The following is a 26,830-nucleotide window of genomic DNA, read 5'->3' as shown; positions in this document are numbered from 1 at the left end:
GGTAAAGGGGCTCTAGTGTCAAACGCTGATGTGTCTCGGGTTTGGGTTTGTTCATGTAAAGGGAAATGAAATCTGTGGTCTGCATCAGATACGGGATCGGGGCTGTTGGGGGCTGTATTTCTGGGGAAAATGTCACTGAGCCAGTCATTAATAGTAATTCAAAAAGCTCTATAATTGTGATCTTTCCCTGCTGTTCAACAAAGCAGATGCTGTTTTTCTCAACAGAGCATAGTTTTTCTTCCATTTCTTCTTCTTTGGCTTCTTCCCACTCTTTGTCCTCTTTCCTTAGACAATGTGACCCGAGCAGTGTCAGGCAATGCTGTCCCTTCTCTGACCACCAAGTAATGCTTCCCTGAGATCACTTTAGCTTCCACATCTGGCTGAGTGAAAGAGTGACGCCCGTCAGCCTCAGCCTCCCTCCGTGCGAGAGTGAGCCTCTACGTGCACGAGGGAGTCCAGAGCTGACTGAGAGTGCCTTGGGTGCTGCCCTTTCTAAAAGCGAAGGGGTTTCTTGCAGCTCTCCTTGCAAAGTGAGTGTGTGGTTTCACACGTGCATGAGCTAGCAGGACGGCTTACGGCCACAGAATGGAGATGGGCAAATCCCCTCTCCTTCTCCCCGGTGCAGTGTCCTGCCTCCTTCCTTGTGCCGGCTTTTATGCTTGCTGGCTCTCTCTGCAACCCCGTTTCACTCTCTAAGCTGGTGGAAAGCTCTCTGCTCTTGTGGGTGCGTTCCCTGTCTGCCTGGGCAGTTAATGTGGCTCCTAAGGAGCTCTAAAACGTGTGCAGGTCAGGGCAAGGGAAGGCACAGGGATACAGGAGCAGAAGGAAGGAGCAGATGGAGAGATGGGGGCAGCAGCAAGGCCTCTCTTTTGGTGGCACTGAAGTGAACCTGGTTTGTGACATCACGTCTGCAGCTGCGACTGACCGTATCTGTAGCTTTTCCTTCAGTAAGCCCGTAACATTGTTGGCCTTTGAATCTGACTTTCATGTACTACATGTCAGTCAACGGTGACATCCCAGAACACTGACTTGGCTGGATGTGATTCTGCTCAAACATGTAATTTCTCAACTTGTTCTTTCTTATTTATTTTCTGGAGCTTTTTAATGCAAAGCTCACTCTCTGACTCGTGCCACCTTGCTTGACTTGACTCCAGTGTCTTGGGCTTTTTCCCCGTGTTGTTTATCCTGTCAGTACCCCTGCGTGCCTTTTTGTTGGTGATCTCGTAGGCATCAGAAAAGCAAAGGATTCTGCTTTTGCTCTGCTGTGAGATCCAAACCTGTCCTGAGTGCCCTTTTGTTAAGGAAAAGAGCCGCAGGAGGTGGACGGGAGATTATTCACGGCAAAGGGATGAAAGTTCTGTCAATCTGAAAAATGTCGATGGCTGTCAGGAGCCTCTTTTTGCATTTTCTTCTCTATTCACAGTGAAGAATGCGAGACCTCGCGGCTCAGGTAACGAGCAGCCTGCTGCAGTTTCCCGAGGTGACCATTCAGGCTCTTGGGGAAGATGAGCTCACCCGAGGGTCTGTGCTGCGCGGGCGGTTTTCCAGAGGTGAGCCTTTTCCTCGAAATTGGGTCTTGCTGTGAAGTTGTTACTGCCTGGAGGTGACCTGAGGCACGGGGTCACAGCATCAGCTGTGTCAGGTTGGTGCTGCTCAGGTGCGTCAGGTTTTGAGAGAACAGAAAGGATGAACTATGACAAAATGATGAAAAATGTTAACATTAAAACATTAGTAGAGTTAAACTTTGAAAGGACAACAGCCTGCGCCAGTCTTGAGCTATTAAAATAACACGGGCAAGTCAGTGAGCCCTCCTCAACTTCTAATGGAATGAAAGGCAGTTTTCAAAAAAGTCCTGGTGTGGTTTTGGGCTGTATTTATTGGTACCATCATAACATCCCGTGCAGAACTAGTTCTCCCACAGTGTTAGAGAGGCAGCCTCCCCTGCTTTTTCTTTCCTAGCCTGACTAAAAACAGAAGGAAGAGGAAAGCCCTGTTAGGCGCTGCAGCCAGGTTTGCAGATATTTAATGGGATGCAGAGGAGTGTCCCGGGAGAGCTGCTGAGAGCGGCTGAGCAGATGAGGTAGCTGACTTTGTCGGTGATCTGAAGGTAGCGCCGGGGGCCTGCCTGGGTGTCCGGGCTTCTGCTGAGACCATGTAGAATCTCTCTGTGTGACTGTAAGTGCAGTAGTTGAGTTAATACTCCCTTTGTGTTGGAAGTAGTTCAGTGAAACTAAATGTGCTAACTTCTCTCTGTGATCAGCGCGTGTAAAAGTTGAAATTGGCTCCCGCAGTGCCCATTTTAAGGTAATTCCTTGTTGAAGTCCAAATCCCTGCCCAAAGTGGGCGTGTGTCGAGCAAAGTTAGTAAACTAGAAAAGAATTGGCTGAGATTTTGCCATATTTGAAGTATGCTTTAGGAGTTGTATTCTCATATGTATTTAGATGATTTCTAGCAAAACCAAGCTGAATATGGTATAAAGACTAGAGACCAATCTATTGTAATCTTTATCCCAAACAAGCAGAATTCTTCAGTGCAGGAATGACAAGTCCAAATGCAAAATAATAAGGTGGTTCATTTTACGATGCATTGGTTGAGGATTCAGTGGGTGATTTTCAATAATCGACCCGAATTCGGTAAGCCTCTCTTGCTCTGTGAGCTACTTCTGTTGAAGCAAAGGGGCAGTGATTGTGATTTTCCCGTTGTTTTCAACCCTCTCCTGGGAGTTTGCTTTAGCCAGCCTTTTCTCTTCTTCCAGGGAGAGATGGGCTGGCCTGGCTGGCGTGTGGCCCTCAGCTGGAGGTCGTGAGCGCTGTGACGGGAGAGCGGCTCTCTGCACACCGTTTCAGTGGAGCCCGTGAGCAGCCTCCCACCATCCGCGTGGTGAAGGAGGTTTCCTGGCAGACGGGAACGGGGCTGCTGGTTGGCTTGAGAGAAGCAGAGGGAAGTGTTCTCTGCCTGTACGACCTTGGAACATCGAGCGTGGTTACAGCAGTAGTTCTGCCAGGAAGGGTAGGTGCTTTTTAATGGGGGAAACGTTGTCAGGTGCTGCATAACGCTGTTTCAGGAGCAGCTTTGGAGCGTCTCTTTGCTAGGACGTCCATTTCCTCTATTGTGTCATCATCCTGTCACTGCAGAGAGTCCAGTCGAGAGCACCTTGATGTGAAATTATGGGGTTAACGGTACCGTTATCCTTTGAGTTTGCTGAGAGAGTCAAACAAGTTTTCTGGTTTTACAGTAGAGCACGTAGTTACCTCATTCTCCACTTTGACAAAAAGGCCTTGAAAACTACCTTTTTTTTTTAGCCAGAGTGACAAAGAACTCGTCCTCACCCTGCCTTTCAAGTGTTGGTAACATACATGTCCTGAATGGTTCATTATGTCAGAAATACTGTCTTTAAAACATCTCAGACTTCCATGGCTGTGCTGTAGCTGACTTCGGCACATTCCCAGGAGTCTCGGACTAGCAAGCAGGTGACTTTAGAGCAAAGCACATTTTTCTGTTGACTTAGGATGGGAAAAAACAGGCTTCACTGCGTTACCTGGCAGGTGGTTACAGACTGACTTTCAGCCTGAAGCCCTTGAACCTCTGCTTATTGCATATGGTGCTTGTGCCGGTGGGATACTCTGGTGTAATGTTGCTAATTTTCCCTGCCTTCTCTAACCCATAAACTCAAATGACGTCCTTTCCCCTCGGCTCCTTATCTGAGTGTAGACAAGAGTCACCTTAAGGTAATGGAACATCAAGGTTCCCTCTGTCTTTACCACCTTAGAATCTGCGACAGATAAATACTTCCGTATTACTCAGCTTTCCAGAGCGTGGTTTGGTTTGACTTGCTAGAATCCAGGCGGGGTTTGTTTGTCTGTAGCGCTACAGTGTGACTGCTGGCAGTGAGCGTTTGTGTGGTGGTGATTTCTAACGAGCTGAGCTGGGTTGGTGCTCCGCTGTGTGGGTTTGCCGATCGTCCTGATAAATCTCAGCGTTTAAGATGGAAAGGCAAGCTGTGCGCTGACATAGACGTGCAGTCATTCAGACTTGTAAAAGCAAATCTGAATTGAAAACATTAACGGTATTAAATTGGTTTATAAGGGTTGCATGTTTCAGAGCTCTGGAATGGTATTTTCCCCACTCTTCCTGGTTTGTGTGAGGCAGAAGGGCAGCATGCAGAGTCAGGGAGCTGAGACAGGATTTCTGCGTTCGTTCCCAGAAGGAGCTGGCAGCAGTGTAGGAGAGCGTGCAAAGCCCAGCAACAGCCTAAGCATCTGTGTGTTATCTCAACAGGTTTTTTTCCATGCTAATTTCAAAGCACAGCACTATACCAGCTAGAGTGAAGAACATTAACTCTATCCCAGCTGAAACCATGACAGAAACAATATAAATTTGTCTCAAATACTGCGGGCACTTCTAGGAGTAGAATTCTTGTGGCCCAGGGGAAAGGTAAATTCTGTAGCAGATTGCCAGGCAGCGCAGTCACAGCAAGTGCTTGACACGGGAGAGGAGAGAACTTTGGGGCTTCGAGGTTTGGTCAATTTTTCCCCACCTCTGGGGAGAAAACCCAATATATTAAAAAAAAGGACTCCTTGTGGTGCTCACTGCTCTGTTCCATTGTCGTGTAACAGGTTGCTGTTGATGTAAAGCTCCCTGGTGTCACTGTGTGACATTATGCAAGGAGGCTGAAGGGCAGCCCGTGTTCTTTTGTTGTGGAGCCTTAGTGCAGGAGCCCTCACGTGCTGGTGTCTCTGCTGGAGCAGTCAGGGCTGTCCCGGGAGGGGCTGCAGGTGCGGAAAGGTCTGTCTCCATCAGGGCCTTGTACTAAAGCTGCTGGCAGGCGGCTCCGCGTGTTACAGAGCAGCGTGCGCTTCTCCTCAGCCGGAGCTGGCTTTTGGCGAACCAGCTGCTGGGCTTTTTGCCGCTGTTTCGGCACTGAAAACTTTTCTGCTTTCCCTGGTTGCTCTGTTGATTCTAAATGAGGACTGGTGTAGCTTTCCCTAAGCTGGTATCTCCCTTCCGCTCTCTGTAACAATACTCCCTTGCCGTGGCAGCGGTGTGTCTCCCCTGCAACTTGGCCGCTGCCGCGTCTGACTGAGAGCCGAGATTTGCCCTAGTACCTGTTTGGCAAAGAAGGCGTGGGCTGTATCCCAGTGCTGACGGGCTGGGGGCCGTGGGAGAGCGAGAGTGAGTTTGGCCTTTCTTACTCCAGTCCCTTAAATACGGTCAAGTTTCTTGCATTTAACGGATTTTCTGTGTTGTCTTTGAGTTAATGGTTTCTAAGTAGAAAATGGAACTTGGTAAGCTGTGATAATAGACTGCACCATTGCAGTTGGAGTGAGCTCAGCGAAATCCCTGCAGGAAACCCCGTAAACGGAAGGCAGTAACGGATGTTTGTACAGGACATTTTTGGGGGTTGGTTGGTTTGTTTGTTTTGTCTGGATATAATTGGGATCAATGCTGTGTTTTTAAGTCTGAGAACCCTGTATTTACTTTCTTGCTTCTGATGGGCTGATTCTGGCTTCACTTTTGAGTGATTTCTATCAAAGCTCGTCAAAGAGCTTAAATACTAACTTGTAGTTTTCCTGTAGGTAACTGCTGTAGAGCCCATAACTAACCCCGGAGGAGCCAGCGCGAGGCCTTGGCACCTGCACCGGGCTCTGCAAGGGTTTTGTGGCGTGGCAGCGGTGGCGACAGATGTTGGTCATCTGCTTGTGGTGGACCTTGGTTTGGATGATCTCTCTTGCAGTCAGAGGGAGAATGAACCATCGGGTGAGCTTGCGGTTTCTAAACTTGAACGGAAAAGTAAGAAAACTTGTGTCTTTTAAATCAACAACACGCATCCCACTTTGAAGCTACTGCTGTGCAGACGTTTATGACTGCTGATGACAGGTGGTGGTTTGACATCGTCTGGCCCTGAAAGGATTAAAAATGGGAGTGGCTTCATACTCCTCCTAAGGTTACAAATACCCCCTCCCACCAGGGTCCCTCTGTCACGGTGATTCTCACCAGTGAGGGGTAGGAATCTGACCATCTGAGTCGGTGCAGCTGCCTGACAGGAAGGTGTGTCGGACGTGCCCTGTTTCCTGGGAATGTTCTTCTGCTTCTGTTCATTGACTTGGGGCAAAGTTGAGGCTTGTTTTTTAAAGTAAATATGCCTTACCAAAATCCCTGCATTTCACCAAACGGAACCTGTACTTGGTGTACTCGGATTGCATACGCTGTTTTTGCTCTTACAAGAGTGGCCTCGGGAGCTGGTGTCACTTCAAGTAGCTTCACCATGAGGCCCAAACTGCTGATGTGCAGAGCCCAGGAAGAATTTGTCTATGGAGGTTACGCTTTCACCTGGTTTTGAAATAGGAGCGAGGATACCTGTCCAGTCAGAGAGTTCCTATGTGCTCTGAGTGCGTACAAAATGGGAAGAGCAGACAAAGTATTGCATCAATGGGTATTTTGCCGGGGACGGTAGCATTAGTTTATACATGTTGTCACGTCAGTGTTTCAAATGCAACCTGAATGGCATAACGCATTCCTTTATTGTGTGGTTTTGTGCGTGTAGCTCTAGTAGTTGTCACCAGAATTGCTGCTGGAGTTCCACTAAGAAGAGAAATGGTGACCGGGGAAGGGAGACATCTCTGCCTTCAGTTACAGTGTCCTTCAGGAACAGCAATATCGACCCTGTGCTACATCAGCAGAAGCAACCAGCTCGCCGTGGGTTTTTCCGACGGCTCCCTGTCACTGTGGAATATGAAAACTCTGCAGTGGGAGTAAGTCGGCCTTTGCACTTGGTCACGCCTGGAGGTGCAGGGCTCTCAAGGCTCTGCTTGAGGAGGAAGTCTGTTAATTTAAAGAGCCCTTTTTCAGGGAGGGAAATGTGGAGTGTAATCTTGGCCTGTTTAGGAATCCCCTTCTGAAGTAACCATTGAGCCATACCTGGATTCAGTGGGCCGCCTTCTGCCCAGCGGGCTGGGATTGTTCTCCTTATTGTGCCCGTGGGCTGAGGAACTGCGGAAAGCTCCCTTCTCTGGGTTCTGTCAAGCAGTCAGGGTGTGAGAGAGCTGCTTTCCATAAGGCAGTTTGTTCCACCAGCAGTATTCAGTGACAGCAGGAGTTGTGTGTGTTTCAATGAAAGAGACTGTAGACATTATTTCTCAGAACCAGCTCCTGCAATGAGGGCACCCATTGAAAGGCTGAAGTATGTTAATGATGGGATTGTGGTGATCATATTCTTCAAAGCGTCCCGGTTGAAAGGAGTGAGACATGAAGGATCAAGAGCTGATCTGTGGCTGAAAAGACATTCTCTCCCACATTTCAGCCTCGACCAAAAGAGGGGACTGACCCATGCCAAGGCAGCGATGCATGGGAATGAAAGTCTGCTTGGAACACTTGGAGGGGGAATAAGGGTCATGTCAAGGGATAAGCAACAGAGAAATGAGGGAGATGATTTCAGCTCTGCCAAAGAGCAATCCCCCCTGGAATATCTGACCCAATTCAGATCGGGATTCACTTAAGCAAATCTGCAGTGACTCACCGGGAACTATTGGCGGCATGAATAGAGAGTGGAGGGACAGTGAGGTGGCAAGAATAGATTGTGAAGGTGCAAGGAAGGTTCAGAAGTCTGGAGGAGAAAGGCTTTAGATAGTCCAAGTAAAGAAACAAGACACTACTGGTGTTTGGCGCTGTTTTCAGCTTGTGCAGAAGAGAGGCTGCATTTTCAGTTCAATATTGAAGCAGGCGACAAGAGTAGGAAGAATCTTTTGCCTGGCAGCTGAAGGAATCTTTCATGTTCCTGCTCCGCAGGCAGAGGAGGAGATAAAGCCAGGTTATTGCCCGTGATGGACAGTAATTTCCTCACCTCGTGGCTGTTGCATCAAAAGCAGTCGCTCCCGTGACTCCCTTGTTTGAGACGGGAGTGTGACCTTCTGTGCCTTGAGGAGAAGCACGTCAGGGGCTCTTTGCTCAGAAGATGCTTCTCCCCTTCTACAAACAGGCAGGGCCACCAGGCTCACCTGCTTTCTGTTTTTGTTAACCCTGCAGGCACCACTGTCAGCTTGAAGGAGGAAGGATTCCTGTCTGCGCCGTTACTTTTCAAGAGCCTGAGCACGATCCTCGCAACTGCTGCTACTTGTGGGCTGTTCAGTCGACGCAAGAAAGGTGAATAAAAGCTTACTATCGGCCACTGATTTTTTTTTTTTTTTGAGTATTTGTTCACCTAGAGTTGACCCACGTGTATTTGTTTTGTTGAATTAGCCGTGCAGGAGATTCTCTCCGGTATGGAAGGGGCTGACGGTGCGATTTGTACAGGATGTAACAGGGATGGAGAGGGACCTACTAGTTCCTCCCTGCTGAAAGGCAGCAAAGCGACAGTGGCTCTATTTCTGTGCTGGCATTCTTCAATGGCTTCCTTTGTTTCCTGATGACTGCTTCATGATTTGCCTGATATTCACACCGTGGTATGAAAATACCATGGAGCGCAGTGGAGGCTGCAGCTCCAGAGCACTAACGGTGCGGATCCACCAGCCTGCTGCCCCTAAAGGAGGAGGTGACAGCATGGCCGGTTCCCTGGTGCCAGCCTGAGCCTTGGTGAGCCAGCTCAGCTCGGCTGGCAGGGAAGGTGCTCAGCAGCCAAGTCGGTGGTTTCCTGCTGGGCTAATGACTGAAAGGAGGGTGTGGAAGGTGCCGTGTGTGCAGGAGAGGGACTGGAGCTTTGGTGGGAAGGGAAGGGGAGAAAGATCTGCCCCTCTCGGCATCAGCAAGCTATTTACTCAGCTCGGCTGCTCATGGAGTGGCAATCTTTTTCAGTTTGACTGTAAAGCAGTTTTGATTGCGAGCTCTTCAATGCCAAGAACTGTTCCCAACCATTTTTATTCCATAGAACATCTTGAAGCTTTCAGACTGCGTGGTTAGCCTTTGCCCCAGAAGCTGTTAGTGTCCAAATTTCCTCCTTTGTGGTTTAGCGGCTAAATGTGACCAATTCTTAGGTTTTGGGAAGGGCTGTTTTTCTTTTCAGTGAGACAGTGCTATTCAGGAAACCTCAGCCTAGATCTAAGGAAAGGGTAACGAGGACTATAAAGCAGCTTTGTAACCAAATGTCATCATTTGTACCTTTTCCAGTGAAGGCGATGCCGTGAGTTTACATCTGTTGCAGTTAGCGTTCGCAGACAGGAGGCGCTCGGCTTCAGGACAAGCCATGTACGAGGTAAGACGTGCACGTCCGTGAAAGGATGGAAAGAGTCCTTTTCCCTAAGGGAGTATCAGTGAAGTTGGCAGGGGGAATATTGACCATGACAATTCAGAGATGACTTAAAAAGAAAGAATCTTTTGCTGAGTCTTCCCGGGCACGGCCTTTGTCCATACTTTTTGAAAAGAAGTCGTACAATTTCATACCGCCGTGTCGTGTGTTCCAGCCAGGGCCGTCTGCAAAGAGCCCGTATAAATTCAGTTCCTGAAGAGGCAGCAGCTTTTACAAAGAAAATGATTCTTCATTTAAACACCAAGTGAATGGCCTGTAGGAAGAGAAGACAGGGCTTTGAGTAGCTCTGTTTAACCAAACTGCAGAGTTGAATAAGGTTCTGTCTGTCTCCCTTCCTTAAAACACGGGCGTACAGCTTTATTCTGTTCCGGTCTTCAGGTTTAAATTCTTGTTTTCCCTTTGAGCTCTGTCAGCAGGACTTCACATGACGCTCACCTGCAGGGTCTCTTCGGTGCTGGTCCTGAAACTTCGTAGCTCTAAAGAGAACTCTTTCTACTTTTTGGCTGCGTTACCTACGAACTCTGCTCTTGAAGCCAGCAAAATACGCAAATACAGTAAAGAGTGGTCTGATTTGGTCAAAAAAGTATATGTAAATTTTGAGAAGTGGCTCCAAAGAGGTTGTGTTTAAAATAGAGGTGAACTAGCCTTACCTCTCTGTTATCTAACAGATAGAAGACGCGTTTTTAGAACGTATAGTTTTATTCAGTGTTACGCCTGAAACCCTTGCAAAATCTTTTTGATGGGAAAGTAATCTTAATTCAGAGCATGTCTTTCCTGTTGAGGTGCGGTAGGAGAGGATCTGTGCTCTACAGCCTTGATATTTATTAGTAGTATTTCCTAGAATGGTTAAGAGAAAGCTTGCCTGTTCTCAGAGTAGGTGAGTTAAATGTAACATATCAGGTCATACGAGAATGGATTGTCTCATGCCAGTTCCTTCTAGAGCTGTGAAACTTTAGGAAACTTGGGTAGAATGAGGTACAAGCAATTTTTTTATTTTCTGGTAGGTTTTTGGAGATTTTTAGCTGCTTAGCTTTTGGTTTTGTTTGGTTGGTTTTTAATTGTAGAGCTGCTCTTTGTCCACAATCCACACACCCATGTGTTGTAGGGTAGAGCATTTGACCAAGTGCTGTATTTGGAAAGACAGTATTTCAGTCAATGCTTGCTTAGCAAATGGTGGTCTCAGAGGTTCCACACAATCCTGCTGGAGTTTCTGTAGGTCTCAAAGTAGTTGGCTGACTCTGTAGGAATTCGTGCCCCTAAACGCCTTGCCCACGTGCATGCCATGTCCGCCGGGTTGTTTTGCTGTTGGCTGCACTTGGTGAAGGCAGGGAGGCATATTTCACCCTTTAGTCCCTGAGGAGGTGAGAGGAGGAGCTGGCAGGAGCTGACGTGGTTTGAGAGAAGAGTGTGACTCAGTAAGACGTTCTCATGGCTACTCCCGAGGGATGGGCTTTCACTCTAGCGGTGTGTGCCTATAGATAATGCCTCGCAAGAGAGCTTTGGCTGCTGGAAGGCCGTGACTCCTCTAACTTCATCAGTTCTGTGATCAAGTCATGGAGCAAAGCGCTTTGCATGCCTATGTATGGCATTATTTCAGATCTCTCTTTCTAGATAAATACGTAGGTTTGTGAAGAAACCGGGATGGTGCAAGGAATTCTGCAAAACACATTTAGAACCAGTAATGCGAGGGAAATGCTCAGTTCTGAAAATGTGCAAAGCTTTTACGACCAAACTTACCCGTTACGGTTTGACACTCAGTTCTCTTGCTTGTCAGCTGTAGTTTCTCTTTGCCATCAGATTAAGCGCCTGGGAGAGATACAGTACAATATGCAGGTTCTATTAGACATAGACATTCTTTCCTACTGAGGTATAATGTCTGCTTTTCTCTCAGAATGACCTTTCTCTCGCCTGTGATTTTTTCCGCAGGGTTTGGCATCCTGTGTTGAAAAGTACAGTTTGGATCTGACGGGTGGAGCCTTTCCCTTGAGAGGGCAGGGCAGCAAGGCCAAACTACTCAGCTGTCAGGCTGTAGAAATCTTTCCCAACTGCATTGACAGAGAAGGCAGCGTTGATGAAGGTTTGTTCCTGATGCCCGTGTTTGGTTGTTCTAAACTAAATGGCTTTGGCATCCAAGCAGTGAATGCTGTTCCATACCCACAGCCTGAAAGTCTTCAGTATCTGTATAGACTAACTTCTTGGGCTTATTTCAAAGGAAAAACTGGGTGCTTAGGTTCTGTGGGACTTGTTAAAATAAACCCTATTTTTCCCTTCAATGCTTGCTGACATGCTGTAGCGATGTATGGTGGGGTCACCTCTATAACACCTGTCAGTCATTTTATTCCTCCAGCTCTCGTCTTTGAACAGTAGGATCATCCCCTCCATTGCTTAGGAATGTTCCCTCAACTTTCTTTTTTCCCCTCTTCCAACCTATGCCTGCACCTGCATCCAGCTGGCGGCCGGTCACGAGTGCTGTTCCCCAGGGCTCGGTCCTGGGGCCAGGTCTGTTTGATACCTTCCCCAAGCACCTGGATGAGCCGGCAGCGTGCCCGCGTGGCCAGGAAGGCCACCAGCATCCTGGCTTGTATGAGAGATAGTGTGGCCAGCAGGAGTAGGGCAGTGATCGTCCCCCCCTACTGGGCGGTGGGGAGGCTGCACCTCGAATCCTGTGTTCAGTTTTGGGCCCCTCACTACGAGAAAGATACTGAGGTGCTGAGTGTGTCCAAAGAAGGGCAGCGAAGCTGGTGAAGGGTCTAGAGCACAAGGTTTAGTTGGGATCTTAGGGAAAATTTCTTCACAGAAAGGGTTGCGAAGCAGTGGAACAGGCTGCCCAGGGAAGTGGTGGCGTCACCATCCCTGGAGGGAGTTAAAAGACGTGCAGACGTGGCGCTGTGGGACAGGGTTTAGTGGTGGACTTGGCAGTATCAGGTTTACAGTTGGGCTCGATGATCTTAAGGGCCTTTTCCTACCTAAATGATTCTACGAGTCTATGATCTGCCTGTGCACTTTGCCCTCTCTGTGTCTAATAGGTTCCTACACCTACAAGCTCTTAAAGCAATAGCTTCTGGCTTCCCTTGTCCGGATCGACAGTTAAAACTCCTCTGGTGTCTTTCATTACCTTGCAATAATGAGATGTGCATCTCTGGGTTTGCACATCCAGTGATGCTCTGAGCACATCTCTGAGCCGGCTGCAGTGATAACTTTCACAGCCTTTTGTTTGGGTGTGTGAATGCCCTTCCCTCTCTTCTTACTGGCCTTAACTTATGTCTGCTGTTACAAAGACGACACTGGCGTGACTTTCTAGGCTATTTGTGTTTATTAGCTTTGTCTTAGTCCTGAAGAGGCAGCTTCCACCTCTTTTGGGGTGCCATCCTCTAACAACAGCGTGTCAAAATCTAATGAAAACCCCTTTGGATTTTCTCCACCTGTGGCATGATTCTGAGGAGAGGGCCTTCTAAAACCTTGTCAAAAACAACCAACAGGCGCACCCACCAAAAAAACCAAACCCAAACCAACAAAAAAGGCCCTTTCGGTCCCCTTTTCATGAAGTCTGAGGCATGGAAAAATGCTTGTCATTTTTCTGATGGCTCCTCATTAGCTTTTATCCAGAAACTATTCAAGTTGTAGGCCCACATGAGCTTCTGTTGGATGTGGGTTGAGGTTAGAAAGGAAGCTGGCTTCTGATTTATGAAACTACTTGACATCTTCAAAGGCAGTTTCAGCGGCTCACACAAGTGAAAGGGCACAGAAGTTCACGATGACACACAGTAAAGCGTGGGAGGCTCCCTGAGCAGCCCTGATGAACTCAGCAGAGAACAGAGACCCATTTTGCCAAACGACCTGTCTCCTGGTTCCCTGCTCTGTCAGGGTAAAGGATGCACCCCCCACTTTGCTCACATCTGGAGAATGCCTTCTCCCCAGAGACGACAGACCATGCCACTTCTTGAGAGAACCCGAGTGTAACATGGTCAATGTTTGATGTTAAACTCTTTGTTCCAACCTCCTGTTTGTTGGGGTTGGGTTTTGGTGTTTGTTTTGTGTGATAATTGTGTTCTTTCATTCTGACTGTGCTGGAAAGGAGCTATTCGTAACACCTGTAATCGAGTCGAATCTGGAAATTAATAATGCCAGCTGAGTGATCAAGTGTATACGACAAGAATTTGTATGCTTTCTAAAAGCAGCAATGTATGTTTTCCTAGGGTGGTGGGTTGTTTTTTGGTTTTTGTTTTTTTCTAACCATCTTGATGCACTCTTACTGTATGGGAGACTTGATTACCTGACAATTGTGTATTGGATTTGTCTTAGGACGGATACAGGTTGAACTCGCAAAGGGGGGCAGCATGACTGAAACCTATCACAGAGGTGATGCTATGGTGTACATTTTTAAAATTCTTCTTAGTCAAGTGTTGTGTTTCATGAGTGACGTAACAGAATGAAGCCAAAATAGAAAGTGATGTTTTGAAAATGTCAGATAGATTGTATTTTCTCCCAATAAGAAACAATGTCTTGTCTTTTACAGTCATATCTCCTGACACCAGTGTCTCCGTCTTCAGCTGGCAAGTGAACACACGCGGCCAGGGAAAACCATCTACTTATTTGGGTGTATTTGACTTTGACTGCTGGTATGAGGCTCAAAAGCCAGGCTCACTAAGGTAGGTTTTTATGAAGCTGGTTTCAGTATCCCTCCCCATAATTCACTGGAAAGTCGGCGTTTAGCTTCTGCACTTGTTTTCTTTCAGGCCAGAAGAATCCCTTCAGGACTGCCCCTATTTTGCACTGTGGTCACTGGACGCTGTGACAAGCACGACTGCTCCAAACCTCCTTCTGGATGTTGTGGTGCAGGAGCGCAGCCTAAGCTGGAGAGTTCCTCCTTCTTACCCACAACCTGAGCTGTGTTTTCATCCAAGCACCTATAATTTTGGTAGGTATTACACGGCTTTGAGTAGTGATAAGCTTAAACCGAGCTCAAATGCCATTTATTGGTTCTCCTGGTCACTGTTTGTCACGCAAAAACCCAACCAAACCGAAACACCCCAACCCCGCACCCACCCAACTGTGATGACGTTGTACTGACCAAGTGTGTGCTGTTGTGACACCTGCCTGACAGGCGGCTGGGTCTGGGGGTTGGGTGCTTCTGTAACGCAGCCCGTGAGGTGGTGCTGGTGATCAAATGAAAGGACTCTGGGCTGAAGCTCAAAGCGCAGCACCTCGATAGCCCCGGAGGTAAAATTTCTACACTCAGCCATTATTTTTCTAAAAAAGGCTGTAAGTGATGCCATGAGGAAAACGGGTACTCAGTTGTACCTTTCCAGAGGTTGCTGTGACAAAAATGCAAACTGGTGCTACCATCACGGTGAGAGTATGGAATGTTGTCCAACGTTCGTTGTCTCTGCAGATGGCACGTGCCTGCTGAGCTCTGGAGTTGTTCATGTGACGTGCAGCGGCTTCCAGAAGGAGGTGAGCTTTTACTGTGTCTTTACGGAGAATGTCAAGAGATGGAGCTTTCCTAAGCTTTCCATGGCGCTGCTTTCGGTGTCAGGGACCATTTAATGCTCCTCCTGCCCATCCACACGCGTAACTGCAATTGTACCCTGCCAGTTTTATCAAATGTAATGTTTGAGGTCCCCTCTTGGGAGTATAAACCCACCGTTGCCTCCCGTTGAAGCACGATCAGGGACTGAATGTCTAGAAAGGAAGAGAGCGCTGCTGTAGGAGCAGGAAGAGAAAGTCGGGGAAAGGTGTTCCTTCTCTCTCATCAATGAGTGCAACTGCCTGCGTGGTCCTGAGTTCGGGTTTTGATCCCTGATGAGCTGGGAAAAGAGGACAGAATGGAGAAAAGGAAGCATCGTTCCCTCAGAGCAACCTTCAGGCAGAGGAGCACTTGGTAGGAAGGGGAGAGCAGTCTTTCCCTGCCCTCATCTTCCTCTCTACTGGATTCCTCACCAGATCTGTGGGGGTGCGTTGGGGCAAAGAGCCCTTGTGCACAGTGTGGTAGCTAACATGAACGTCTTGGCAGGTTGGCCTGGCCCATAGGCTGTTTCTTTTGTTTATTTAGAAGGGAAAGATACTTGTGAATGAGCTTAAAAAGCCAAAGAAAGAAGCAAACAAAAAGCAAAAGCCCTAAAAAGGACAATTTGATGAGGGCTCAGTCTTGGGCCCCTCGGGACAAGAAGGACATAGAGTTGCCGGTGCGTGTCCAAAGAAGGGCAACAAAGCTGGGGAAGGGTCTGGAGAACAGGTCTCATGAGGAGAGGTTGAGGGACCTGGGGTTGTTTGGCCTGGAGGAGAGGAGGCTGAGGGGAGACCTTATCGCTCCCTGCAGCTGCCTGACAGGAGGCTGTTGTGAGGTGGGGGTTGGCCTCTTCTCCCAGGTCACTAGCGATAGAACAAGAGGAAACGGCTTCAAGCTGCACCGGGGGAGGTTTAGGTTGGATATTAGGGAAAATGCCTTCACTGCAAGAGTGGTCAGGCCTTGGAAGAGGCTGCCCAGAGAGGTGGGGGACTCACCATCCCTGGAGGTATTGAAAAGACATGTAGACATGGCACTTGAGGCCTGATTTAGGAGACATGGTAGTGTTGGGTTGACAGTTGCACTCATTGATCCTGGAGGGCTTTTCCAACCTTAAGGGTTCTATGATTCTATGTTTCTATGTTCATTTCACCTGGTAGAAGTACCAGAACACCAGCTGCACTAAGCTACTCCTTAACAGTGCACGTCTGTGCCTGCCTGTGCTTTGCCCTTCTGAAGGATCGCCACGGCATTAGAACACAGTGTTTGAAGTGCCTAAAACTGAAACCTATTAGAACATCAATGTTTCACTTCTTTTCTGTCATTTTGGGAAATGACAACTTAATGTTTGGGGTGTCGTAACTGCTTCATGTCTTCATAGCCTGGAAAGCTGCTTGATCTTGGCTTCACTGCTTCCATGCAAACGTTGCAGAGTTCTGTTTGTTCTGTCCCCTTCGCGCATTCCTGATGGCAAACTTCTCTGCACCCCATGTGCCATGGGTATAAGCAGGGCACGTTGCTGGGAATAGTTAATTGGAACGCAGTAAATTGAGAGGATAATGCAGAGGCATGCAAATAAAGATTAGAATTAGCCTTTGGGAAGTTGATGTGTCAGGGGAAAAATTCCATGTGCTCCTCACAGCAACAAGCAGCCCAGCCTGTGATGCCTGAGTGAGTGTAGGGTTAGAAACAAGCACTTACTGTTGGTGGTTGGGATGTTGACAGCAGGTGGGATTCTCCTTTGATTTCGCCTGTTACTTTTAGGAGGAGCAGTTAGACGCGGTCTTGTCAGCTGCTGCCCAGACAGGTTCTGTAGGGCTTCTGACTGGCTGCATTAAGCTTTGGACATCTAAAGGTAAGACTTGTTATGTTTTTTTTATGTTGCATGGTTTCTTCGTTTGGAATTCTTGATTCATTTCTTTTTTGTTCTCTCTTTTTAAAGAGCAGCCAAGTTCTGCTGCTAATTTACAGTTTGCCCTTGACTGGACATGGAGCAGAGTGATCTATACACAACACGAATTTGATGACATATGTGAGTACTAGTGCAGCCATGCTGCAAACCTAGAATCAGTCTTTCCAGTTGAGCTCATTCAGTGATCTGCTGGTAGATGGTCTTGCCCGCAGATCTGGAAGTGCACTTTGAAACTCTGCAATGGCTCTGTAGGCTAACGATTTCATACCTGTTCTTGAAAAGGTGTTGCGCTGTTTGACGGCTCCTGCAGCTCCACTGACCCGCAGAGGTTACAGGCTCTGCAGCACCGCCAGTTGCTTTTGAGCAACCTTAGCACAGTCTTGAACTGTTTTCTAACAGAGGCACAAGAGCTCGCCGGAGAAGGTTTGTCACAGTATTTCTAACTCTCTGGTATGTCTTATGAAGATTTGGAACGATGCTGGGGCTGTAATTGTGGAAAGAGGAGCTTCTGTTGGTTTTGCTGATTGGCAGAAAGTCAGATGTAGCGGGGAGAAGGGGCTTAAATGGGAGGGGTTGGGGCTGCCACTTACCGCGCGTTGAGTTCAGGGCAAGAGTTTGTTGGGGAGCTGGTGCGAGTGGGTGGGGAGGCTGCGGTCAGCAAGGAGCTGTGCAAGCACCCGGCTTGAAATTACAGCAACGGGATGTGGCACTGTGACAAATACTCCCTTTGATTGTCAGCCAGCAGTGCGTGATTGCATGCAAATATTGGATTGGAAATGACTAAAATCAGAGAGGAAGCCTAAATGAGTAACATGTAAAGTGAGTTGCATGAGTTTCTGTAGCTGTTTCTATTAGAACTTGTTCCTGGCATATTGAGGAGAAAAGAGAAAATCCCTTTGCTAGAGTAAACGTCTCTGCTACGTGAAGAACAGGTGCCTTATCCATGAGTGGATTTAGTAGTTCCAACTTCACTTTTTTTTATTAAACCTTTAGTGAATCTTCTTCTTTGTAAGGGTTGCTTGTGATTGTGGGCTTTTACTTCAGAGAAGGACGTGATACGGAGTGAAAAATGCACAGGCAAAGATTTCTACCGTGTTATTTTTCTACTTTCTCTTTAGTGCAATGAGGGGAGCTTTATAAAAAACAAAAGAAATTGCACACCAACAGTCCTCTTAAGCTTCTTTTCATGTTTTGCAGACTTGACAAATAAGCTGGCGGTGACCAGCCTCGCAGCTTTGTATGCACGAGTGGTCCTCTGGTTCTGTGGGTCCCGCCTCCTGCCCGAGGGCTCAGGTAAGCCTAAACTGTCACGCGTCTGTAGCAGTCAGTGCTTCCTATGAACACGTGCTTCCCCATGGTTTTGTCAAGGCTTCATCAATACCAAGTCGTGCCCGTTCAGTGACAGCAGATGCTGAAGTTCTGCTGCTGAAATTGAGATTTCACTGTTTTTTCAACTGCGTCGTGTAGAATGATGGAAGCAGTTTCTTTCCGGGGTGTTTCTCAGAACCAGCACTAAGCCTCTGAGGGAGGGAGTTGTTCGTGCCCACAGCTTGAAATCTTTGGGATTGTAAACAAGTAACTCCTAAAGCACCAACACGGGAATGCTTGATTTTACAGTAAAAGCCTGACGTGCGTGTTTTGAACTTTTTAGGGATTGTTTGAGGAAAAAATACACCTTGGAAATAGTTCATCATTTGGATGGGTTATAAATCCTATTGTCAGCCTTAACTGTCTTACGCATGTTCACATGACATGTTTAAAAACCCATTCCCTTTGAGAACTGGGGTTTTTTTTTTTAGAGTGAACTTCAGCTGACACTACATGTTCTGGATGCTACATCACCTGTAAGCTTGAAATGGCACTTAGGACAAGGAGGAATTGAGTCCTGTGTCGTAGGTCTCTTTTAGCAAAGGCAGAAGGAGGCTGGGCTTCTTTCAAAGTCGGAGGCTGGCCTGTGCTTTTGATGCTTAGCTTGTGTGTTCTTCTGTCTTTTTAGTCAAAAACTGTAGGTTGAAAATGGGATATGACTGCTTTAACTTACTTCTTATTTATTGCCTGTAGGTGATGAGATGCGTTTCTCTAGACCTTTCTACAATTATCCTCTGATTCGGAGCTACTACGCTGGTCATCGACAGCAACTGGAGCGTTTATCAAGGTAGGATGTGCAGGAAAGCTCTAGAGCAGTTCCACTGCAAATTCAGAAGCGGCAGCAAGTGGCTTTTCCATCAGCAGCTGTATTTGCTACGCTTCATGCATTTGCTGGCAACACTCTTGTCTGGAGTGATGCGTGTGTCCTGCTGAACAGAGAGGTTCCTCTCCCGTGTTGAAATGTTGATATATACCTCTGCTTAGTGCCCTTTGTTGGTATCATCATTGTTTTGAGGCGCACGTAATTCATTGGCAATTCTGTGTCATTTGTTACCACTGGAAAAGGTCGTGTGGTGAGGACAGGATCCGTCACGGCCAGGTCAGCAAGGCACGGCCTTTGCAGAACAATTGTTCTGGGCACAGAAGAAAGCGTGTTTTAGGAAAAAAAAACAAAAAAAACAAAACCAAAAAACAAAGCAAAAATAATCTCTCTCAATGACCAGTGATAGATGGCGATAAGGGGATTGGCCCAAATCTCCCACTCCCAAGCACCGCGGTGTCGTTGAAGGAGATGGGCAGAGTCACATGCAGCTGGCACGGCCAGCGCTCTCCTGGCTACTGGATAAAAGCCCCTTCCTCACAGGAACTCCCTTTCCTGGGCTGGCTCACGAGCATAATGGTGATGCGCCTTGGGTTAGGTGAGAACAGATTTTTCTTTGGCAACTGTTCTGTAACCTAAAGAAAGTCCTCAAGTAGCCGTGGCTGTGGCACCGTGAGCAAGGTGCAGCAGGAGGAGTCCAGGTGGAAGCTGCTCTATGTCAGGCGCTGGCTTTCAAGCTCCTCTTCCTGCGCGTCCTTCTCAGGTAACTCTCGTACAGGCTCACGGGCTCCTTAGAAGCACCACCTCCAGCGTGCTGCTTCTGCTCGTCCTCCTCGGGAAATGAAAGGCTGGCATCGCAGCCCGCAGGAGCCTGCGATGGGCTTCTGAGGAATGCAGTGTTTCACAGGCCAGCCCTCCGTCACTGTGATGGCACGTGCAGAGGCGCAAACGTGCTGCTTCAGGTGATACCAGAATTCAGCTGCGGGCTCAGCTTTCTGACCGTGACTGTTTTTCAGTAACAGAAGCGAGGTGCTGAGACCAAAGCCTGACATTGCCGTGCTGTGGTCTCACCGCTGTGTGTGGGAACACTCCCGCTGGGGGCGTGAGGTTTGGGGTAGCTTTGCTCACACTGCCCTTGTATTACAAGTAATGCGGCACAAAAGAAAAACTGAAAACTAAAAGGTCGCTGCAACTTTCCCCTTAATAAGGGAGCTTTTTGGATTCCTATTTGGAGCTCCTTTAATAATTCACTAGGATCTAATGAGCACCTTTCACCTGACTCCGAAATTTCTTTCCAGTCTACTTCAAGTCATGATCATGCCTTTGTCTGTTTGTTCCTTTCTTGGAGTCGTGGGAGCTTTAGCTGGGTTTGTTCTGGCTGGAGGAAATCTGTGACACCGAGAGGCTGCAATTAGTGTTTTCCTCTGTCAAATCCTCGCTACGTTTTGTTCCAGAGGCAAATGGGACTCTGACTGCCTGATGATCGATGGGATGGTTTCCCAGTTGGGAGACCAAGTTGAGGAGATGTGGCAGAGAGAGGAAGGAGGAACTGGGAAATACCCACCTCCTAGTTTACAGGTGAGTGTTGTGTTCCCTGAAAACAACCACCACCACCACCACAAACCCCAGCCCCAGCCCAGCCCTCCCCCAAAGCCAATGATTTCTCAAAAAGAGGACTTTTAAAAAGCTTCTACCTTTTCATTCCAGGCACTGCTGGAGCTCTATTTGCTAGAAGGCGTTGAAGAAAGCCACAAACATGCAATCGTATCCCTTGGAGTTATTTCTGTCACACCTCCAGTATACGCGCATCAGGGGTCTGAAATGTCTGTCACCTACGCGTTCGATGCATTTTCTAATTTGTGCTTCAAACACACTGCGGATGAACACGTGTAGTTAAGAATTAAGTCGCAGACAGAAGCATTGTTTGATTTCTTTGTACTGTGGATTGTTTAGGAATTTTTAAAATGTTTTGTTGCAAAGTCTTTTCTGATGTGAGAAAACAGGTTTACTAAGCAATGTTAAAGGTAGAAAGCTCCCCTAGATTGTCTCAAAATGTAAACTGTTTTTCATTTTTGAAGCACCCACAGCTGTAGCAAACAGCTGCTTCCTCGAGCGATGCACTAGAATGTGCTGCTTCAGAGCAAAAGGATTTCTGACAGCGGTGTACCAGGACCTGATGTTGCTGAAATCATCCATTTTCCAGCACAGCTAAGAGGGCTTGCTTTTGTGCTGTTACAAGTGCGGGCACACAGAATAATAGAGAGAGAGAAGGGAAAAGTCATTGGGCAGAAACTGAACTTTTAAGCTGCCGAAATACACTGTGTTGCTTTGGTTGTGTGTTGCCTGACCCGAGAGGGGAGCCTAGAGAGCAGGGGCTTTAAAGCTGTTGCACCCCGGAGCTCTCTGATGAGAACAGACCCCCCAAAACAGCTGTCAGAAAGAGAGAGTGACACTGCCAATGAGTGATCCACATACTGGTTTAAATCCAGTTTTAATCATGCAGAGCTAAGCTGTGCTGTAAGGACACCCTAATTTCAGTTGTTTTATATACGCTGGAAAGGAGGGAAGAAACCAGCTGTAGAATTTGTTTGCTTTAATAATCAAGCATTGGCCGTTCTCGTGTTTTGAATGTCCAGCTGGTGGCTCCAGTGACTAAAGAGGGAGCCTGTGTTTCCAACGGAACTGTTTAAATATCGAAAGGCAACCTTTCTGAATGCCTTAGAGAAATCAAAGAGTCTGTCTTTCTGGTTATTTATTCAGAATGCAATTTTGTTGTTAGGGCCTGACTATCTTCAGGTTGCAACAGCATGAAATGGCAAGACTAATACATGAGTATTTTCTGCGTCCTACCACTATGATATTCTTATTTCATTTTATTATCTATTAATATTCTATTAACAATAGTAATAATGTTATTTCATGTGATAAATTGTTGGTCTTGCAAATCTATTAGCCTTAATTAGATACTTGATATCAGACAATTTACTTGCTGCTAGACATCACGCATCCCTTTCCGAACAAAACAGAACCTTCCGTCGACTCCTTCGCAGCTGCCTTTGCCATCCCTTCGGGCCTTGTTAAGCTTATTCGAGGTTTTTGGCTTCTAGACCACAAGGACTATGATGTAAGTATGTGACAGTTTAGTTGGGCACACATTGCAATACAATGCTATGATCTATCAAATGATGTAAAAACCCTGGTGCTTAGCTGATACCAGGTGATAAAACATGGGAAGCTTCTTTTTTGTAATGCTGCTTCAGCAGCACCTTCAGCAATACGTGATGGTCTGCAGTTTGGTTTTAATTACGTTGAGAGGAAATGGATTAAGACAATGAAGAAGTCAGCGTTAATGCTTGACGTGTGACTTGCCAAAGCCGTCTGTTCAGGTTGTTCTCAGCAGAGCAGTCGAGCGCTTTCTCAAAAGCAGTGGTTTGGGGACTTTAACTATTCAAACTGCCATCCTGGCAGCAAGACTTGAGACAGAAGACCGCAAAAGTGACTTTTCAATCTAATTCATGTTCCCTCTGATGCTGAAGGTTGTTCTTTGCCTGTCACAATGTTAATATAACCTGTTTGCCTGGGAGAATGACTTGTCTTTACGAGAGGTGATGTTTGCCTACGGAGATTTGGTTATCCTGGCCAGGTGTGAATCACTCCTGTCAAAGGACTCCCTTTGTTCTGTACGGCTCACGGAATATTTTTTTCTGCAGACACTTCAGCATTTATATTTACCTGTCCGGTACCAAGCCCTTCATTAGTCACCATCTAAGTTTATTCAACAGAGATTCACCCTCACTGAAGACACTTTTGAATCGTTTTGTTGTGCGCGTGTGTGTCTCTATATCTTAAGAAACCTGATCTCTACCTTCTGCAGAGCTCCCTGGCCCTGCTGCTTGAACCAACTGCAACCAAACCTGTGTCGTGGCAAGACGTGCGAATTCTTCAGTCCCTCATGTGCCAAGGAGAGCATAGGCGAGCCCTCAGATACACGCAGGTGATGAAGCTCTCGGCCTCCAGCTGTAGCGAAGTGCGGCTTTTCCTCACTGTGCTGTTGTCCAATAGGTAAAGAAATATCTGCCACCGTTTTGGCACTCAAATACTGTGAGAGGTGGAGAACAAACACTAGAAATCACAATCCCCTACACTTCCTTTGAACTTTGAGCACAATATCTGGGGGGCATCTTTTTGGTGATACCATTAATACGCCTTTACGTCTCACAAAATTAACTACAGGTGCATGGTGGAGGCTTGGGCTCTGCTGCAGGAGCACACCACTCAGTTAAAGGAGGAAGAGCTATTAAAAGACATGTATGACATCTGTCGGGAGATGGGACTAGTGGAAGACTTCCTGAGGCTGCCTTTCACAGACTCTGAACAAGTAAGTGTGGGCAAGAGGAAAATCTGAACCCCCTCTTTGCCAAGAGAAGAGGCAGGGTCATCATATATGTTTTAAAATGTGTTATTTCTCATAGAAGTGTTTGGAGAAATTTTTACGGACTCATGAGATTCTTTTAGTCCGGCACCTGCAGCGTGCCAACTGTACGGCAGCCCCACAGCTGAACCAGGCGATGAACGTTCATCTCATGGTAAGCGTAAAAGTTCTGCCAAGTGTGCAAGGTTCTCTTAGGGGTTACTAACTAGATTTAACAGTGCTCAATAAGAATCCTGCTTTCTTTATCACACCCTTCTTTGAAATACTTGCAATAAGCATCTGCACCTTTCGTTACAGCTGAACCTAAAAGTTGAACAAAAAATTTCACTTCTCCAAAGCGACCCTGTGAAGTTGGAAATTCTGTGTTCCAGGCTGTTGTTGGCTCCACGTCAAATAGTTTGTTTGTGTCTGAGGATTAAATAAGTGTCGTGGTTTAGCCGGCAGCTCAGCCCCACACAGTCGCTCGCTCACTGCCCCACTGTTAGATGGGGGAGAGAATCAGAAGGGTAACACTCGTGGGGTGGGATAAGAACAGTTTAATAATTAAAATTAAAAGAAACAACAGTAGAAATGCAATGTAAAGGAGAACAACGAGAGGCGCAAAGCCCCGCGGGAGGGGGGAAGGGAGGGGAGAGGGGGAACGAACCGCCGAAACAAACCACACGCGCCGCAGCCGCCCACCGACCCGACGCCGCGCCGCCTCTGCGCTGCCACTGCCCACCCTCAATATACTGGTCATGGTGTCACATGGTATGGAATGAACCTGCCATTGGCCAGTCAGGGTCAGCCGCCCCACCATGGCCCCGCCCCTCCCAGCCCCGCCCCCCCGCCACGCGGCAGAGCGCGGGAAGCCGGAAAGGCAGCCGCCCCCCACGGTGAGGAGAATTAACCCCTTCTCATCCAAAACCAGCACAATAAGTATCTTTCCTGTCAGCCACTCTTACCATTCAGATATTCAGGCACGTACGTTATGTAGGAACGTTCGGATGATTGGAAGTTGTTTGGGTCACTGTGGAAGGAAGAGTGTGTTGTCTGTCATCTTCTGTATCTCACACGCAGCTCTGGGTGCCAACCCACAGGCAACATTTGCATCACGGGTTGTTCTTTTTATTATTTCCTCAAGCTATAGCGTGAGGTCTGCAATTCCACAGCTTTCGTTTTACCACTTTTTGGACAGAAATTCTTACCTAACTTCTGAGTCTCAAAATAGGCAGGTCAAATTCTGTGTTATGGGAACTTCTGTTGTGGTTCTGTGATCCATCTGCTGCTTTCCAGAACCATAGTTTCCCAGGGAAGCAAACTTGTGGGGTGGTTCTGGAAGGCTGAGGTCCTGCGTTTGAAAGCTTTCATCCAGGGGGAAGGGGTGTGTAGGCAGCTTTCTCTTCCTCATTTTAATCCTCACTTCCTCTTGTCCAACGTAACCCACCGCTGCCCTGGAGATTCAGTCACCTCGGGCAGTGGCGTTTCAGGAAAAACAAGGGAAAGGCACTATTTTGTCAGCCATGTGAAGCTTGTGGGTGCTGACAAGCGTGTCAGAATGAGGTTCTGCAGGGTGCCGGCATGGTTTTAACTTAAAGTTGTAGGTTCTGCTATTATTCTAGTCTTCCTTCCGCTTGGCTAAAAATTCCGGGTGAAGCTGGTGTGCGCTGATGGGCAGAACTGGCTGCCGCTCTGTGCAGGGGGTGTATTTTACTGCACCTGTAGAGGAAACATATTCCCTAATTCGAAATAGCACCAACAGCTCCGTGCTATGAACTTCTTGTAACATTTAACTTCTTGCTTTACGCTTCTCGTTCATCAGAACGACTGTGCTCCTCGCTGGAGACAGAGAGCAGTTGCCAGAAATTCTCTCTCAGCCCAGCACGGCAAGACCCTTCCTAGAGGTCAGAGGCAGCTGGCTGTAGAGAGAGCCAAGCCTTACCATCTGCCTTCGTCCGGACCAAGAGAAGGTAATTTTTAAGGGGGGGAATATAACGCACAACTAACCATCGCTTTGATTGCACAAGGCTGATCGTTTTTCCCTCGTGCTTTACAGCTGCAAGACCAAAGCCAATCTCGACAGTAACAAAACCAGCTAATGCAGGAAATGTGCATCCAAGGGCACCTTTCAGCAGTCGTGTGTTGGCCAAAGTTAGAGAGTTATGGGTAGGAAACGAGCAGAAACCCAGTTGAGAGAGAGTTTTTCTGTTATGATAATGTTTGCTATGCAAAATACATGTGTTTATATTATGGTAAATGTGTTCAGAGAATTTAAGATGGCTAAAACTAAAACCCTGATTACCATCAAGCTATTGGTGTACACATCTTGCTAGACTTGATTGTGTGATCAAATAGTGATCTCTTCCCACTTGCTGACACATTTCTGCTTTGTTTCTGCCTCTTTTACTTAAAAATAGGCAGAACGATAAAGAGCAGGAAAGAGGCCTGTAGCTGTCAGATGAGTTTCCTACAGGTGGTGTGGCCAAATCAACCCCAGTTCTGGTATATTTGGCCTTGAGGGCAATGAAGGTCAGTTACTGCCCTTCTCTGCTGTCCTTTTGCCATGAGAAAAGACCAAGACCTTGGGCAGATCGTACTATAAGGACATGCCCGGCGTGCAAATAAGGCTGCAGATAACTAAGTAGTTTAATCCCCCATCAGAACCCCTTCTCATGGAAGATGACTCTCAGGGTTGTCAGCGCACTCCATTTATTTGCTGCAATTCATCCCTTCCCATGTAACCAACCATAAATAGCTTCTGGTGGGGAAGAAGCAAGCTCCAGGCAGAAGCCAGCCCATAGCCTCTTGTGAGTTGTTAGGCAATGCTTGTAACGTCTGAGCCTAGGCCAGTCGGAAAATGCTATGAAATAATAGAATTTCTCGTAGTAAGTTTGCATTTGTTTCTTATGTTGTTGGTACTTTTGTCTTCTGTGCAAAACTTGCAGGTTTCCATCGCAGGAATGCTGTTCTCACCAAAGCAGTCGCGATAATGAGTGCCTTTGAGATGCTCAGAGAGAAATGTTCTGTGGTTCCTTCTGAATTACAGCTGTTCCTCAAATAAAAAGCGTTTTCCAATGCACTGAGCTGTGTGGGTGACCCATACGTGAGGCAGAGGGAAAAATGCAGGTGACGGTGCCTGATGTGCCTGTTGGTTCAGGTCACTCACTCCTGGGCCGTGCATCACCCGGCGTGGTTCAAGAGCAGACTCACCCCACAGCAGCCATCGGTGTGGTGTGCCTTGCTCTTGAACTTGGTTTAAACCCAGACTAGACCATGAGTTATTAGCGAAAGCCTGATTGCTGGTAGTTTGACGCTGCAATTGTAATGTTAATGGACAGAGAGAGAAGGATGCAGGAGGGAGGTGTGTGATTTCTGTGAACACCGACAGCACAAGCGTAGATGACCCTAGGAATCCAGGGCACAGGAAAAGCTTTGCTTCTGATCTAGCCTATTGGTCTCATAGCAGCTTCCTGAAGGACGAGAACGGCACGCTCATCTCCGCAGGATCCAACAGTGATGTGGGCCAGGTAAGCCTTGAGTCAAAGAACCAACTGGAAGCAGCTGTCAGTAATACA

The 26,830-nt window shown here is 47.4% G+C and overlaps 1 protein-coding gene across 1 annotated transcript; it reads left to right on the top strand.

Annotated features, from left to right (window-relative positions):
* Positions 1-1,429: 1,429 nt before the first annotated feature.
* On the top strand, positions 1,430-25,525 carry LOC135317499 (protein ELYS-like). The gene is made up of 24 exons (XM_064473792.1): positions 1,430-1,550; positions 2,756-3,009; positions 5,577-5,757; positions 6,545-6,752; positions 8,023-8,139; positions 9,100-9,184; positions 11,165-11,315; positions 13,755-13,887; positions 13,975-14,156; positions 14,631-14,686; positions 16,515-16,599; positions 16,687-16,776; positions 16,939-17,083; positions 17,584-17,588; positions 17,854-17,949; positions 18,718-18,811; positions 20,299-20,422; positions 20,552-20,608; positions 21,822-21,968; positions 22,719-22,906; positions 23,078-23,222; positions 23,317-23,430; positions 25,078-25,225; positions 25,312-25,525. The coding sequence occupies exons 1-24, from the start codon at positions 1,430-1,432 to the stop codon at positions 25,446-25,448; spliced, it is 3,063 nt and encodes a 1,020-aa protein (XP_064329862.1). The 3' UTR covers positions 25,449-25,525.
* The last annotated feature ends 1,305 nt before the right edge of the window (positions 25,526-26,830 follow it).

Source organism: Phalacrocorax carbo, chromosome 26 (assembly GCF_963921805.1).
Source record: "Phalacrocorax carbo chromosome 26, bPhaCar2.1, whole genome shotgun sequence".
Classification (NCBI taxonomy): domain Eukaryota; kingdom Metazoa; phylum Chordata; class Aves; order Suliformes; family Phalacrocoracidae; genus Phalacrocorax; species Phalacrocorax carbo.
This window is presented reverse-complemented; position numbering and strand designations above follow the sequence as displayed.